The sequence below is a fragment of the Sceloporus occidentalis genome, unplaced genomic scaffold (genome assembly GCF_023333645.1).
Source record: "Sceloporus occidentalis isolate IW3139 unplaced genomic scaffold, rSceOcc1.0.p SCAF_4, whole genome shotgun sequence".
In the NCBI taxonomy this organism is placed as follows: Eukaryota; Metazoa; Chordata; class Lepidosauria; order Squamata; family Phrynosomatidae; genus Sceloporus; species Sceloporus occidentalis.
Genome location: NW_028316984.1, coordinates 119,010,487 through 119,027,239, shown reverse-complemented (window position 1 = coordinate 119,027,239; position 16,753 = coordinate 119,010,487). Strand labels below are relative to the sequence as shown.

Sequence of the window (16,753 nt, the reverse complement as noted above, 5' to 3'; positions counted from 1 at the left end):
TTCCACCTCAACATTAGGAGGAACTTCCTGACAGTGAGGGCTGTTCGACAGTGGAACAAATTCCCTCGAAGTGGAGTGGAGTCTCCTTCCTTAGAGGGCTTCAAACAGAGGCTGGATGGCCATATATCGGGGATGCTTTGATTTAGCTTTCCTGCATGGCAGGGGGTTGGACTGGATGGCCCTTGTGGTCTCTTCCAACTCTAGGATTCTATGATTCTATGACTATCATGGACATTTTCCTGGTGAGTTTTGTCAGGAGAGGGGTTTGCTATTGCTAGCCTAAGGCTGAGAGAGTGTTCCTTGGGTTCCCCCCCCCCCCAGAAGTCCCACTTCTGGAAGTCCCACCCCTGGAAGTATCCTCCCCCAGCACTGGGTGATACCCAGTGCAAGAACGCCACTGAGTTTGGGCACTTGGTCTCTAAAAGGTTTACCTTCACTGTTCTAGATGCTATATAATGCATCATAATTTACTTCAATGGCATTACACACCCTCCAACATTTCACAGATGAAAACTAGAATGTGTGAGGCCAAGGAACATCAAGGGTCATCCAGACCGCAAAAGTTACTAATGAGGAAGGACATTCAACAGAAGATGTTGCAGCAGCTTGCTTTGCCTGAGGCTACTGAGAAGTCAAGATTTTATCCCCCCTCTTTTTCCTGCTGAGTTAATTACAAGGTGAAAGTAGGGCAAAGTGTTAGTGACTCGGTACCATCTGAGGTTGGAAGGTGGAATCAACCTAAGGGCCCAAACAGACAGGCCAAAATAAAGCTGCTTCGGGTCACTTTGGAGGTATGCTATTTAAATGACACACAATCTTAAGAGGTCAGAAGCTGCTTTGGCGCAACTTCCGGCCTCTTAGGACGCATGCGTCATTTAAACATCACACTTCCAAAGTGACTTGAAGCAGCTTTATTTTGGCCTGTCTGTTTGGGCCCTAAGGCGCGGAACACACCGCCCCAAAAGGGCGGACTCCCGGCGCCTGTTTTTCCACCAGAGGGAAGCCGCAGTCACTAAACTGTGTGGCTTCCCGCCAGCGGAAAAAGAACCTGCAAAAAGCAGTTTTTTTAAAGCCGCGGCAGCAGCACGAGTGAGCCACTGCCGCACTGGTTACGTAAGTGCCGTGCGGTGCCTTGCGAACGCCGCGTGGTGCTTACGTAACAGTGGCGGTGCCCATGTATACAGGGTGCCGCCATTGTTATGCCCTCGTCATGTGCGAGGGTTGCAGGGCGTGTGGGCATTCTGCCCCCCAGGCAACCCTCGCACGTGACGAGGGCGTCTCAAAGGGCCCATATGTACCTGGCCTAAGTTTTAAAGGAAGTCTTATCACACTCCTCAAATTATGAACCACCCCAAATTATGAAAACACTAACAATGCTAAACCTCAGGACTCTGCAGGATAGAACTAAAGGTATAGCTGTGGTCAGCTGGGACAAAATAAGGCTATTTCCCCCTCCAATAAGAATTCTGTCATCAGCAATCAAAATATCCTTCATTCCACAAATTTATAGCTTTACAGTACTTTTAGATTTCACCCAAGCAATTACAAATACAAAGAAAAGTGGCAGGCAACATTTTGTTGTTGTTAACCATCCTCAAGTCAATCTCAGCTCATGGTGATCCTGTGGATGAGACATCTCTGAGACATCTCCCTATCCTCCACTATTCTTCTAAGTTCTTGCAGATTCATACCTGTGACTTCCTTAATTGAGCCCATCCATCTCGCATGTGGTCTTCCTCTCTATTTCCCTCTATCTTTCCTAACATAGGCCCTGTACACACCGGCCAAAATAAAGCTGCTTCAAGTCACTTTGGAGGTATGGTGTTTCAATGATGCACGCGTCCTAAGAGTCTGGAAGCTGCAACAAAGCTGCACTCCAGTCCTTAGGTGCAGTATCATTTAAACAGCATACCTCCAAAGTGACTCGAAGCAGCTTTATTTTGACCTGTCTGTATCAGGCCATAGTTGTCTTTTATAATGAGTCATACCTTCTCAAAATACGACAGCCTCAGTTTAGTATCTTTGCCTCCAGGGAAACTTCCGACTTGATCTGTTCTAGGACCCATTTATTTGTTCTTTTTCCTATCGACAGTATCCTCAGCACTCTCCTGCAGCACCGCATCTCAAATGAATTTATTCTGTGTTTCTCCATTTTCTTAACTGTCCAGCTCTCACATCAATACATGGTAATGGGGAACAGTGGTGTCACTGGGGTGTGTGTGTGTGTGTGTGTGCGGACCACACCAGGCAACACCCTAAAAGGCGGGTGGGGTAACACCACTGCTCCTGTCACCTACATTTTGGCAGGAACAGGCTGTGGCATTCATCTGCTTCCCTTTGAAATGCTTTAAGAGATGGTGGGAGAGAGGGAAAGCTCACTGGGGAGAGAAAGGAGTGGTCCCAGAATTTTTCAAATTTCAAAATTTCAAAATTTTAATTTGTTTTAAAAAATGAAAATTTTGAAATGTTTATTCTTTTTAAATTTCCTTTAACCTCACATTTAAACCAAATCTTCATTGTGTATTTGTAAATACATTTAGGACGGTTGTGCATATGATATTGTAATTTGATGGTAGAATTTTAATTTTGCTAGTTGTTTATGTCAGAACTATTAAAATTACATTCAGGGGTATATGGGAATTATGATTTACGAGTAACATTAGTACAAAAAAGCATTACTAAGGATTCGGTGTGGTGTGACATGTTAGGAGATCAAAAGGGGGGGGGGGTGACACCATGATAATGCCACCAATAATAATAATAATAACAGTTTCCTCTTGCCCTGTTCTGTTCTAACAGTTTTCTCTTGTTCTTTATGAGGACTATCAGATGCCTGTGGCGCCTTGGTCACAGATTCAGGATGCAGCCTTAACCACAGAACCCTAGAGCTGGAAGTGACCCACAAGGGCCACCCAGGCGAGTCCCATTGGGCCATGCAGGAATGCACCCACTTCAAGTGCCCTCATCAGGTGAACTGCTCATGGCCATTCCAAAGACAGGCCTCGGGGCGCCCTTTCGGAGGAAAGCAGAGATGAGAAATCCTGCTATGAACCCTCCACTGCGCTCTCTCGAAGGGCCGTCCTTCTTACGAAGTTTGTCCCGCTCCCTTCGCCGTACAGACGCGCCTTCTTCTTCCGCCACTCTCTTTCTCTGATTGGTCGGAGCCGGGAAGCGTCACCCGGAAGCGAGAAGGGGCTGGTCACGTGGGGCGCTGGGCACGTGGGCTCCTCCTCGGCGGCGGCGATGGCGGCGCTTGGGCCTGGCTCTTCCTCCTTCGTCCCCGGTTGGGAAGCGGAGCCTGGAGCGTCCGACAGCGGCGGCGAGGAGGAGGAGGAGGAGGAGGAGGAGGAGGCCTGGGAGGAGGAGGAGGCCTGGGAGGAGGAGGAGAGAGGCGAGGGGCCGGAGGGATCCGCCCACGGGGCGCCCTGCCTTTTCTGCCCCAGGTTCGCAGGAGAGAGCTTTCTGGGGACTCCGTCCATGGCTCAGTGCTGTGGAATCCTGGGATTGCAGATAGCTGTGACCCCCGAGAGAGAAGGCTAGAGCGTCTCACAGGACTAGAGGTCCCAGAATCCCACAGCACTCAGCCGTGGCAGTGGGGGCGGAGTGGAAGGGCAGGGCACTGGGCAGACCCCGCTTGTGTCTCTCGGGAGGAAGGAGGAGGGACGGTCTGCGCCGCAGCGCCCGCAGCCCCTTCCGCTCCGCAGCGAGGACCAAGGCGCCCTTCCGTTCGCCAGTCCTCCAAAGGGCCTTCTGGAGGCACCCCTTCCTCACATCTTTAGAGCCAGTCTGTTATCGATTACCTGAAGCCCAGAATGTTACCCAGAAACCAGCAGGAGACCAAGGAGCTCAGAGGAAACAGGTTCTTTTCCAGCAGGAAATTCTTCCAAATCACTGGGACCTTGATCCTAAAATAAACCAAGGTTTTATAGTGTCTTGAACAAAAAACCCCTACAAATCACACTTTCCTGGGTTACACTGAATTAAACATTCCCACTCCTGTGTATTCATTGGAAGCCCTAACATACATCTCTCAGCCATCAATCCTTCTTTTATCTCTGGGTTTTGTTCAACTGTCCTCAGACTGTTGATATGCAGTACTTCCTTTTATTTGGGACGGCAGCTTAAAACCTGGAGCCATTCGGAGTTGTTTCCATCCCAAAGCAGAACATTTGACGTGACCTAGAACAACAGCTTTTGCTCAGGTGCATTGCACATTTCAGCACTGAAATCCCCAGCTCCTGAGCATAAGTAATGTTCTGTTTTTGTCCATCTATTCATTCATTTATCATTAATAGCACATGTACATCTATGCTTCTGGCTTGCCCTGGGTCTAGAAAGCTGTGTGGGGATATCTGGAGAGAAGCAGACCTTCAATAAGATACTTGTGGGGTCTAAATCCCAGAATAACCCAGCCATTTAATGGACGTGCTGTTTAGGGACTCTGGGAATCCTGTTCCAAAAAAGTAACTATTCTGTTATCTTGGAAGATAAGAGAGGCTGCAGAAGTTTGCTTTTACCTGAGCCTAGTATTTAGATGTTGGACTACGACTTGGGAGACCAGGATCTGAATCGCTGCTTGGCCATGGAAACCCACAAGGCGACATTGGGCAAGGCACTCTCTCTCAGCCATGGAAACTCCTCTGTTCCCACCAAACAAGTCGAGCCATGAAAACCCCGTGATAGCTTTGTCTTAGGATCTCCATAACTCAGAAATGATTTCAAGGCATACAGGAACAACTGGGACGTGCGAGTTTCCATTCCTTGATCTCTCCCCGCTTCGGAGTTAACCGAGGGCACACTGCTCTTGCACTTTGAACTCAGTTTTGCTGAAGTTGAAGTAAGCCAAAATGAAGGGGGAAAGTGGGAGGAAGAGAGAGAAACCAGAACATTTTAAGAGCAGATGAAAACGCGGGATGACAGAAGATTAATTGGGACAGTTGGGAGGTGTGCCTTTTTGGACTCTAGTCCGCATCTTCAGAGGCCGGTTTTGGGTTTAAGAGCAGCTGCTTCTGCTCCACTGTCCAGTGCTGGTGTTATTATTTCTTGTGTCACATCTATAATAAAGGCCAGGAAATTTGGTTGGGACCCTGTTGGTTACTCTTGAGTGAGTAGCCCCATTCAGTCAATTTGATGAATGGTAAGTCAACACATCAGTAAATTCCATTGATTCGGTGAGTTTACTGAAGTTAAACAGGATTCAGGGCTATATGCATGTTTATAATTTTTAAAACTCTTAAGAAAGTATTTAAATCAGAAGAAATATTTTACAGTGTCAGGAACTGGCAACATAAAATATCCAAAAGCATTTTAAAACCAACAAAGTTCTTTTTAAGTAAGATGATATTGACAGATTAATTTGCTGTTGGTTTTGTTGTGTTTCTGACCTATTGCAATCCTCAGGTGAACCTATCATGGGTTTTTCTTGGTATTTAATCAGAGTGGGTTTACCATTGCATTCCTCTGAGACTGACTTGTCTGAGGTCATCTAGAGGGTTTCCGTGGCAGAGCAGGGATATGAACCCTTGTGTCCAGAATCCAACACTAAAACCACTACGCCACACTGGCTGTTCATTTATGGACCATCAAAACAAGCTTTTTAAAATCATCCATGACTGGAGTTGAAGAGGAACAACCTTCTCGATCACCTTGCTTAAAAACAGGAGGTGAATAGTCTGTAATTATTCATGTCCAAGGGATCTAGGGAGGGTTTTTTCAGAAGTGGCTGTACCACCGCTTCTTTTAGACAAGAGATGCATTTATGATATGTCTTAAGTGACTCCTAAGTGCATCTTTTCCTTGGACGACCAGCCATGAAGGGCAGGGATCGAGTGGGCAAGTTGTCTTCTTCACACTTCCAAGGAGCTTGTCCATGTCCTCAGTACTCAGACTCAAACTGATCCAGTGTAATCCTGTTCACGGAGTTGCTGAACACCTCACTCATAGCCTCTACAGTAATATCACCATCCAGGTTGACTCTTATTTGAGAGATTTTAGTCTGGCATGATTTGTTTTTGAGAAACCTGTGTTGAGTCTTAATAATGACAGCATTGTTTTCTATGTAATTATAAATCGTCTGTTAAATGATCTGCTCTAGAGTGTTTCCAGATACTGATGTCAAGCTGGGTGGGTGATAATTATTTGAGTCCTCTTTTTTCCCCTTTTTGAAGACGTGACAACATTTACCCTCCTGCAGTCTGTGGGGATTTCTCCTCTTCTCCAAGAATTCTCAAGGATTATTGTCAGTGGTTTTGAAATTACTTCTGTGAGTTCTTTTAATATCCTTGAATGTAGCTCATCTGGCCCTGGAGACTTGAATTCCTGTACTAATTCTTTACTTATTCTGTGCTGCATTTCCCCCACTACGCCCCCGATCTTCATTCCTCAGGGTGTGCACTATTTTCCTTTTTAGAGAAAACTCAGGCAGAGAAGGTGTTGAGTGGTTTTGCCTTTTCTCTATCCCCGGTTAGTACTTGGCCATCTTCTCCACACAGCGACCCTATTATTGCCTTGTTCTTCCTTTTGCTGCAGACGTAACTAGAAAACCCCTTTTATTGCTATTAATCTGTCTGGCAAGACTTAAGTTCATTCTGTGCTTTAGCTTTTCTTACTTTTCCCCTACATACTATATAATGGCTATATATTTGAATTCCTCTTTGTCACTTTCCCAATTTTTCCATTTCTTGTACATGTTTTTTTAACACTTAGCTGAACACTCAGTACTCAAGAGTTGTTTTTTTTACACTAAGCCCTTCTTGCTATGGGTTGGGAAAGGCCAATAGAAGTTCGCCTGTCTGAGCCATTCAGTTTTCAATCAACTCTCAGGCATCTCACCTTTAGTAGTAAGGAGGTGTCAGGGATTATTGTGCAGATAATCATGGGGCATCTTTGCAGCTTTAAAACTTGGGGAATTGCTGGCTGTTCATCGCACCTGTGTTAAGTGGATCTGTCAGAGTCTGTGCATAGCGATAAATAGGGATGACCATAAACAGTGGTGATGAACTTTGCAGCAGGGTTCTTTACACGAAGTGAAGAGTACAGCCAGCGAAGGGGATTTGGCATCCTTGGTTCTTTTTGAACTTATGTGTCAACCAGTACTTCTCTTTTCATTCCCCCTGATTTTTCTCTTATGTGGCAAAGTTTGTTCTTCACTATTGTGCTGAGCGGTGCTCCTGATTCCAGATTTTCATCTGTTTCCTTTGCATACTCCTGAAGTTAGTGCTGTGTGTTGTTCCATAATTGTCCAAATACTTTCTTCTCACATGGAAGTTTTGCCCTAAATCTAGTTGCTTGTTCCAGCTAGAGTAACCATTGAATCAGTAAGAATTACTCTGTTGATGCAGTGGGTCTGCTGTAATTGGGAGTAGCAACTGGATTTAGGCTTATAGGGGCTTGTTGACTTTCTATTTCGTGATGCAGTTAGAAACTATTTTAAAACCGTATTGGCATATTAGCAGTGTATATATTAAAATCTTTCTACTTGTTTTTTCAAGGTCTTTCTGTTCAGCAGAAGATGTTTTTGGCCACTGTATGTTAGACCATGGGTTCAGTATTGGAACGGTGGTTCATAAACACAGTAAGTATACCTCTGTACTTTATGTAGTTCCAGTATCTGGTTAGTTCCCCACAAGTTTGCATTTTAAAGATCAAAGCTTAAGTTGAACATCATAAAATGTATGGTGGCCTACTTTTCCCGACAGTATTTGAAATATTGTTTATTGATACAAAAAGAGACCATAAAGGGATATTAAGACCTGTTACAGACAGCCAAAATAAAGCTGCTTTGAGTCACAGTGGAGGTATGGTGTTTCAATGATGCATGCGTCCTAAGAGTCCAGAAGCCACACCAAAGCCACGCTCCAGTCCTTAGGGCTGGAGCATGGCTTTGGTGCGACTTCTGGACTCTTAGGAAGCATGCATCATTGAAACACCATACCTCCACTGTGACTCGAAGCAGCTTTATTTTGGCTGTCTGTAACAGGCCTAAATTACTTTATTCTGGACCTTTAAAAAACCCAAGAAGATAGAGGCATGTCTGTATATACATACACACCTTGTAGGTGGGTCTGTGTTAGTTGGGACTAACATTGGGACTTAATCTCAGATTCCAAAAAATTATTAGATGCATTCTAGTGCAATCTATAATTTATTGCACAAAAATACGTAAATGCTCTGTTGAAAATAGAGCATTACTTGAAATTCAGAAGAGCATTTGGTGTCATGTGAGAGTGCTTTCTCAATGACCGCCCACACTGAAGGCAGCTGAATGACCCCTCCCCACAACAACAACTCTTTTCACCAGCATGCAAAGACTTGTGTATTCATGCAAATCTTTGGCAACTGACTTCTTCCTGTGAACAAGGGTTTCAGTAAAGGTTAAAGAAAGTGTGGGCTCTGTGTGCCTCCCAGTATTTTTGGACAAACATTTTTGTCTCCAATGCTGTCTTGGTAGGCATTTTTTATCCCCCCCCCCCCCCCCAAGCAGTTTTAGGCTCTGTCAACAAGAGGTCACCTGGAAGGTAATTTCCTGATCACTGCTTTTTTTTTTTTTTTTTTTGGGAAAAAAAAATCTCTTTGGGCTAAAATGGCTCAGAGAAGGCAAAAACCATGGTGAAATTGCCCCCCCCCCATGTGCATTTGCTACAAACATCTCCAATAGGTTTTTCAGAAGAGAAACAATAGGATGTGGATCTCCCATACCTTGCAGAGAACCAGCCCTGTAACCTGTCCACTTATTGTTTTGATGGATTTGCCAAAATTCTGAAGTTTAATTTTTTATTTACTGCTATCAAGATATTTCAAATTCGTAAAGGAAGAATATTAATAAAACCAATCAATAAATGTGAAATGTGAGGTGTAAATCAATTATATCAATCAATAAATGCAGATGTAAGCTTACCAAGCCTCAGTAGCTTTAGGTTTGTGCATATTTTTGCATAGAATTTATCTGCAACTACTTTTAAAGTATGTGATGAAATAGTTCAACAATAAGATGTCCAGATACAAATAGCAAATATAGAAAAAAGTTAATCAACTTGTTTAAATGCAGTTCTGTTCTTTTCCTTCTCTCCTCTTTCAGGACTTGACTTCTACAATTACATCAAGCTAATAAACTTTATTAGGGCGGAAGTAAGTACTCAAATATTCTTGAAAACCTCAAGTTTATTAACAAGACTTGTATTAAAACTGTACTGTATTCTCAGAATTATGGACTGGAGAATTTGTCTGGGATTTAGTAATACTGTAGTTTCCTGAGAAATTACAGCATATACTCATTTTAAATATACCATAAGATTCCCTGTCTCTCAGACTTGTGACATATACTTTACAAAATGTATATACAGTGGGACCTTGGTGTCTGCGGGGAATCCATTCTGAAGTGCCCCCCCCACCCCCGGATACCAAAATCTGTGGATGTTCAAGTCCCTTTTGGCCCCCATGGTGGCACGTGCGCACGTTTGCACTGCCATTGGGGACAGTGGGACTTCATGAAGTAGAAAGCCACGTCCAACCTGCTGCTCTTGCAGCTGCCACCATTGCTCTCTTCCTCCTCCTCTTCTTCCTAGTAGTCCTCCTTGTCATCGTTCTTTTCTTCCTTGCAATCACTCCTACCACCTGAGAAAAGCAGCTTCTGCTGGATCAAGGCGAGTGCTCGAAGGGCTGTGCTGCCACCAGCAGAAACAGCTCTTCTCAGGTGGCAGGAGCAATTGCAAGGAGGAGAAGGAGGAAGAAAATTACGAGGAGGATAAATAGGAGGAGGATGAATAGGAGGAGGAAGATAGCAGTGACAACATCACCAGGTAGAATTTGGCTTTCTAGAAGTGGGACTTGCTGTTCTTGGTCAGTTGCACTGTGGCCCAGCGGGAGCCCCCTCAGCTGCCCGAGGGGGTGGTGATGGAGCTGGGATTGGTAGTTAGTGTTGCAATTGGTAGTTAATGGTGGCGCTGCCATGTGCACATGCCACCATTGGTGAAAATGGGTGCTTGCCTTCCATGGATGCTGAAATCTATGGATTACAAGCCCCTAGATAATGAGGCCCCACTGTACATACCATTTATTAAGTTTGCGTGTGCATTATGAAACCTGTCCATAGTTATTCTCTTAGCTGCTTGCCACAAAGTTAAGCTTTGATCAGAGAGGAAATCTCAAAGTATTTTCTCTGCTATAAAGGTTTGTAAAGTCATGTGTTATAAAGGGGAGTAGTGATGTCCTCTCCTGGCTCAAACACTTATAGAAAATTGGGGTGGGTTGGACTATGAAGTGGCGAGTCTATTAGCAAACCCCCTGTTATAATGTATTTTACATGTTCATTTATATGCTGTGTATGTACTACTCTTTCTGTTATTTAATTTGTTGCTGTTGTTGATGATTTGCTTTTATACTGCCTATAACTGAAATAAAGGCATTCATTCATTCATTCAAAATTAAATTCAGAAGCTGTTGAAGAATGTACAAGAGCATCCACTATTACTGATATGCTATGGAAGCATATCAGTAAGCATGTCATGGTGGCTAGTATAAAACAACTCCTGCAAGAAAGGGGAAAGATAGAACAGCCTGCAGTTTGTGCAGAGTTCATAAAGATCATGCTTTTGCAGAATAAATTACTATAAGAGTGTGTTGAAATGTACTACTCAGGATCATGGATAAGCTTATTGTTTGAATTTGCTACACAGTTACTAAGTTAGTAGTTTGGTGTTTTTTTTTTTTTTTTTTTGTAATTGTACATGCCAGTGTTCCTTAAAGATGTTGAATTTACTAATCATGAGATGGGAATGGTTGTCTTGGAAATTCAAAGGGCAGTTACTGTGGTTTGGCACTAGGAGGGAAAATGTACTGTCACAAAAATTACCAGGCTTAAACAAACTGGAAAAGCAACTAGGAACTTGGCTATGGTAAGATTAAATTCACTGTTTCAGTATGGCCTGGATACAACCCAGTCACAGGTGGTTTCTGCATGCAATTCATATTATATTTGCATGTCATCTTAAATTTTAATAGCTTTCTACTTTCTTACAATTAATATAAATTAGTGTTGTCCACTCTGCAGGACTGCCAGTATTCTAATTTGTAGTTAATGTACAAATAGCAATAGTACAGACACAGCTTTTTACAGAACTCTTTTCTAAAGCAATGTGACCAACTCTCATGATAGCACTGCTTTGAGTTAACATTGTCTTGTCTAGTCCTATTCAGTGGTCTCTATAAGGATGCTTTAGCATACTGAGTAGATTAAAAATGCTGAGAATGTTCATGTCCATTTTCTGTTCCAGAAACCAACAGCGGGGTATTTTAGTTCTGTGAATTTTCCACTTCCTTGGGAAGAAGATAAATATTTGAAGCCTGTGTTGGAAGATGACCTCTTACTTCAGTTTGGTAGGGTATCATTTAACTTCACATTCAAGTGGCATCTTAAGCAAAATAAGCAATTTCCATATGGATGAGGGTTAAAGTATTGGTTTGTTCTTTCTGAATAAGGTAGACAGAATAGACGTACATAATAGAGTTCTGTAACTTACAAAACTATAACAAGAATGTGGGTTGGTGAATCTGCTTAAAGGACATAATTTCCATTTCAAACCTCCCTGGATTTTAAGATCTTTTGAGGAGGCCTTTTTCTTGGTCCCACAGCCTTCAGAGGCATGTTTGATGGAGATATAAATGAGATTCTATTACTCTTCCCAAGTTCTGGAGCTCCCTGCAAGCGCAGGACTTTTTTCTTTTCTTTTGAGTGATATGTTTTAATTGTGTTTAATTTTGTTATGTTTGTTTTTTATTTGAATATTATTTCTAGCCACCATGAGTGCCTTGTTTGTTGAAAAAGCAAAATGGAAAATAACATGAATCTTTGTGAAGTCGAAGGCTTTCATGGCCGGCATCCATAGTTTTTTGTGGGTTTTTTGGGCTATGTGACCATGTTCTGGAAGAATTTATTCCTGATGTTTCGCCACCATCTGTGGCTGGCACAGATGTGGTTTGAAAGTTCTGCTGGAAGCTAGATCTGTTAAAATATCTGTTATCCAGGAGCTGGTTTTGGATAAACATGGCATTCTGGCAAATGTAGTAGAGATCCTAATTACATTATCCAGGGATAAAGCCAGCTTTTTGGTCCTGCCACAGCTGAAAGCAGTTTTAAGGTGCTCTGGCGGCATGTGGTGTCTAAATGCCGCGCCACATTTGGGCAGTCAGGTGGTGTGAAGCCAGCTTCTGGGAATCTTGGAGGTGTGCATCATGTGTACGCCATACTTCCAAGTTGGCTTTTTATGCTGATCTGTTCTGGCCCTCATTTATGTTCAACAGAGAGGATAAAGATCCTGCTGATTTTCTTCTGCATCTCCCCACTGTTTTCCTATATAGTTGGCGCTCCTTATCCACAGATTATTTTATCCACAGATTCAAGCATCCATGACTTGAAAATATTAAAAAAAAGTATAAATTCCAAATAGCAAATCTTGATTTTGCCATTTTATATAAGGGACACCATTTTGGTATGCTTTGCATTTAATGGGACTTGGGCATCCATGGATTTTGTTATCCATGGGGGATCCTGGAATCAAACCCCAGCAGATAACAAGGGGCCACTGTATGAGCTATCTGAATTGCTCTTGGGTGAGACTGAAATACCTTGTTTTGGGGCACTTCAGCATCCAAGTCGAGACACTCCTTTTGTTGATGACTCAGATGTTTGTGGCAATCATGGGTGTGTAGCACACATTCATCTGGTCCCATTTTTCTCCTTGTATTTTTGCTGAACAGGAGAAAGGTAATTTGAGGGTGGGGTCACTTAATGTGGAATATTCTTTCATTTAATATGTTTGACTTGTGCAGGTTGAGGATTGGGACAGAATCTTGGAAAAAGTAGCATGGAAAAATTTCTTCTTCTCAGCCTTTGGCAGGCTCTACATGTAGTAATGACTGCTCCTGCCAGAGGGGTTTTTTCATGTTACTTTCTCTTGGTTCATGAATAATAATAATAATAATTATTATTATTATTTGTATCCCGCCTCTCCCTTTTGAGGATTGAGGAGGGTAACAGCAAAATCAAATATAATACAAAAGCATGAGTAGGACTTGAGCATTTATAAACATAGTTCAGAGTTCCCTTAGGCATACAGAAATCATACAGTTCTTTAGATCCTCAAGCTCCCATAAATCTTAATATTTGTATATTGTGTGGTAAATTTTATTGGTTCTTTTTCAGATATAGATGATCTTCTTCATTCCACCAGTGTGTCTTACCCTAATGGTCTAACTGAAGCTTCATCTCTCCCTGAACTTTTGAAACAAGCAGAGCAAAGAGCTGAACAGGCAGAAGATGCATTGGCCAGCGCCCAAGAGGATCTTCAAAAAATGAGGTATTGATTTTACTGAGTATTTTTTTCTCTTTCATAATCTTAGAAACAATTTTGAATGTATAATATTAAGCTAGGTTGATGGTAGTGTTGAAAAGTTTACTAGAAGTTCATCAATGTATTAATTTCACTGAATAGATTAGGGAGAAGATAGTAGGCTTTCTATAAAATTCAAATACATGACTTGCCATTAATTTACTGCCAAATCACATTTTGTAAGGTAATAGGGAGAGTTTACTACAGTGGTACCCCGGGTTACGAAAATAATTCGTTCCGCCGCCGCTTTCGTAACCCGAAAGGCTTTCGCAAGCCGAAAAGCCATAGGCGCTAATGGGGAAAAGCCGCGATTTGGTGCGAAATAGCGCCGAAAAGCACCAAAAGTTTTTTCGTAACCCGAAAAAACTTTCGTAACGCGGAACAGTTTTTTTAAGTAGATTTTTTTCGTAACCCGGAAATTTCGTAAGGCGGCGCATTCGTATCCCGGGGTACCACTGTATTTGGAAAAGTGAAGTTTTAAAATAACAATAGTTGCTGACATTATATTGTTTATCAAATTTACTATGTTGCTTTAAGCTTAGCCCATGCTTATTTAGAACCATTTGTGGACTTAAATAAGCCAAATGAAAATAAGCAAAAAGGTTTTATTCACTGGACTGTAAGAGCAGTCATAGGCAGTTTTATTAACCCTGTGTGTGTGTGTGTGTGTGTGTGTGTGTGTGTTGGCTAAATCTGGTACCAGGAGTGTCTTGGTCCTAAACGTACATAAACGATAAGCTGTGCTAAGTTGCAGTGAAGGGACTGAGCATGACTCTGTCCACCATACACTTAATTGTTTATTTAATTTATATTCCCCCTTTCTCCCAGAATGGTCCAGTTTACAGCAACAGTTTTTTTTAAAGTACAGATAAAACTACATGCATTATAAAAAAATTTAAAAAATAATATGCTGCCCGATTAAAAAAACACTAGTTTAAAATAGTTTAAAAGAATTAAAACATAATGAAGATAAAAATAGAGCACCCCCCCATTAAAAGATCCTTCTGCAGCAATCAGTTAACATCTGAAGGCTTGCCTAAATAAAAAAAGGCTTGCTTTTATTGGTGGAAAGAGGGCAGAGAGGGACCAGCGTAATTACCCATAGAAGGGAATTCCATATTCTGGGAACAGTCACTAAGAAGACTGTCCTCTGTCCTCATCAAGAATAGCTATGATGGTGATGGAACTGAGAGAAAACCCTCCCCTCAGGATCTTAAAACGCGGATTAGCTCATATAAAAGAGACAATTTTTTTCAGATAGTCTGGACTTTGGTACTCTTTATGTAACATATGATGGAAGTGTATCAAAAATACAGCAGCTATGTAGTATTTTTCCAGTTTCTTTAGAGACAAAAACCCCCAGAAATGATGTAAGAGTGTTACAAATCAGTAGTCTATATGCTATCCTTCTGATTCTTAAAAAGCATTATTTCAAAAGTTATTACTTCATAAAGGAGTTGAACAATTTGATATCTCCATCCCTTGCTTCCCAGCTGTTTACATGTCTTCTAAAAGCACCTTTCAAAATCATTTTTTACATCTTCAGTATGGTTGCAATTTCTGTGATTGAAGAAAGTGTCCACGAGTGGAAACTTTATCTTGAAGGCCTTTATCTTGAAGATTGCTCATAAAAACAGCTAGTCAGAATTCCCAGTCCAAGTTCTGTACAATCTGAATGATAGAAAAGTAACTGATATTGAGCTACCCAATACCAAAGTTTTAAGTACTAGGTTTCTGCTCAGCAGCCAGCAGAGGGAGCTTCAGCATGCTTTAGGCAGAAGATTATTCTATGAAACCAGTGCTTTGTCTCCACACGTTCTCCTGCCTTTTTAATGGTCCCATCCCTGTATCTCAAGGGTATGTTTCAAACTGATTGCAGGCAATTTGCCCAGGATTTTGTGATGAACACAGAAGTCAGAAGTGGCTCATCAGTCAGCAGCATTGCGGACCTACGGGAGGATGAGGAGGATGTTTACTTCAGCTCATATGGGCACTATGGTATCCATGAAGAGATGATAAAGGTTAGAAAATGAAGAGAAGTATGTCTTTCTATCTGTAAAGATGGCAGCAAAGCTATCTGCTATATGTGCTGCAGTGTAGCTGCATTTTTAACCCTGTCTGTGCTTGGTAGTTACTTTGATGAAAGCTTTCATAAGAGACACAAGACAAACAGTGAGAAAAAAAATGATACACAAGAATAAATACCTTGACTAGGATTCAAAGGGTCATGCTCTGTCTGGCATTACCTTCCAATTTTTGGATAGTTAAAGGTTCACAGACAGCCATGTGTGATCCTAGTCCTACAGATGGGATGGGCTAGCTGTGGAGCCTGAAATGGAGTGGGTTTGCCTCAATTTGAGCTTCTTTGAAGAGCCATAACATGCTATCATATCCACAGCTTTGGGCACCTGGAAGTAAAAGTTTGCCACTCCTAGCTGCTGTTCAGGCTTTTCTGGATTTAAAAAAATGTTTCAGAGTGTGGTCTCCTGCCAGCTTTTTAAAACCTTGCAAGATTGGCACAGATGGTAGTGTGTGGTTCGGATGCCAAGTCAAAACATCACTTTTTATCAAATCCTTTGAGGCCCTAATTGATTTTATCCAGTTTGCACATGTGCAATGGTCAGCACTACCTAGACATTAACAATTAAAATATATTTTCTCTCATTTTGATCTTGTTTGTGGACTATAGTCCATCTGTTATATTTATGAATGGTACATTGTGTAGTTTTGTCTTTTGACTTTAGTTACAGACATGACGGAAGGGCAAATTCTAGACAGCATTATATTTAAAATGCTTTGATATTAGATTTGGTTAGTTTAGGTTAGTCCTGCATTCCTGAGGCAAGTGACTGAAGACGTTGTACTTCCTATAGGAATAGACTGGTCATAATATTTGCTTTGTGACATCAGTTTACTTGGTTAATCTAATCACTCATGCACTCAACGATTCTTGGTGGAAGTAACAAGAAGCAATGCCTTAAGAAAGCTTAAGCACTTCCTGCACCAACCTAAGGCATTGTTTCTTGTTGCTTCCCTCAAGACTTGTTGTCTCTGGGTGAATAACCAAGAGGTCTTTTTTTAAAAGCGGGAAGTCAAGCACTGGTGTGGGGAGGTACTTGGAACCAAACTATTTCTTTTGCAGGTGAGATCTTTTGGGGTATTGAGTTGTGCCTTGATATATAAGGAACAAAACTGAACAAGAATTCATGGTTACATAGCCTCATGTACAGAGGGCGGCATCAAGGCAGAGAAAGGCTGTCATCAGGGCGGAGTGGGGGCATGGCGTCCACACGACGCACGGCCCGACTCCACCCCCATACCGATGTGATGCCATGTGACCCACCATCTGGCGGGTGTCACGGTGTTCC

At 42.1% G+C, this 16,753-nt stretch overlaps 1 protein-coding gene across 4 annotated transcripts in view; it reads left to right on the top strand.

The window, feature by feature from the left end:
• The first annotated feature begins 3,475 nt into the window (after positions 1-3,475).
• Positions 3,476-16,753, top strand: part of PRMT3 (protein arginine methyltransferase 3) — an 80,852-nt gene continuing 67,574 nt past the window's right edge. For 2 of the 4 annotated variants that reach the window (XM_089521362.1, XM_089521365.1), the window contains exons 1-6: positions 3,476-4,944; positions 7,491-7,573; positions 9,077-9,126; positions 11,271-11,373; positions 13,199-13,352; positions 15,265-15,406. In XM_089521362.1, coding sequence (XP_089377488.1) covers positions 4,901-4,944; positions 7,491-7,573; positions 9,077-9,126; positions 11,271-11,373; positions 13,199-13,352; positions 15,265-15,406 — 576 coding nt within the window. In that variant the 5' untranslated portion in view covers positions 3,476-4,900. Of the gene's footprint in view, positions 5,664-5,694; positions 6,263-7,490; positions 7,574-9,076; positions 9,127-11,270; positions 11,374-13,198; positions 13,353-15,264; positions 15,407-16,753 lie in introns of those variants that run through there. The other 2 variants (XM_089521363.1, XM_089521364.1) reach the window with 2 other exon arrangements.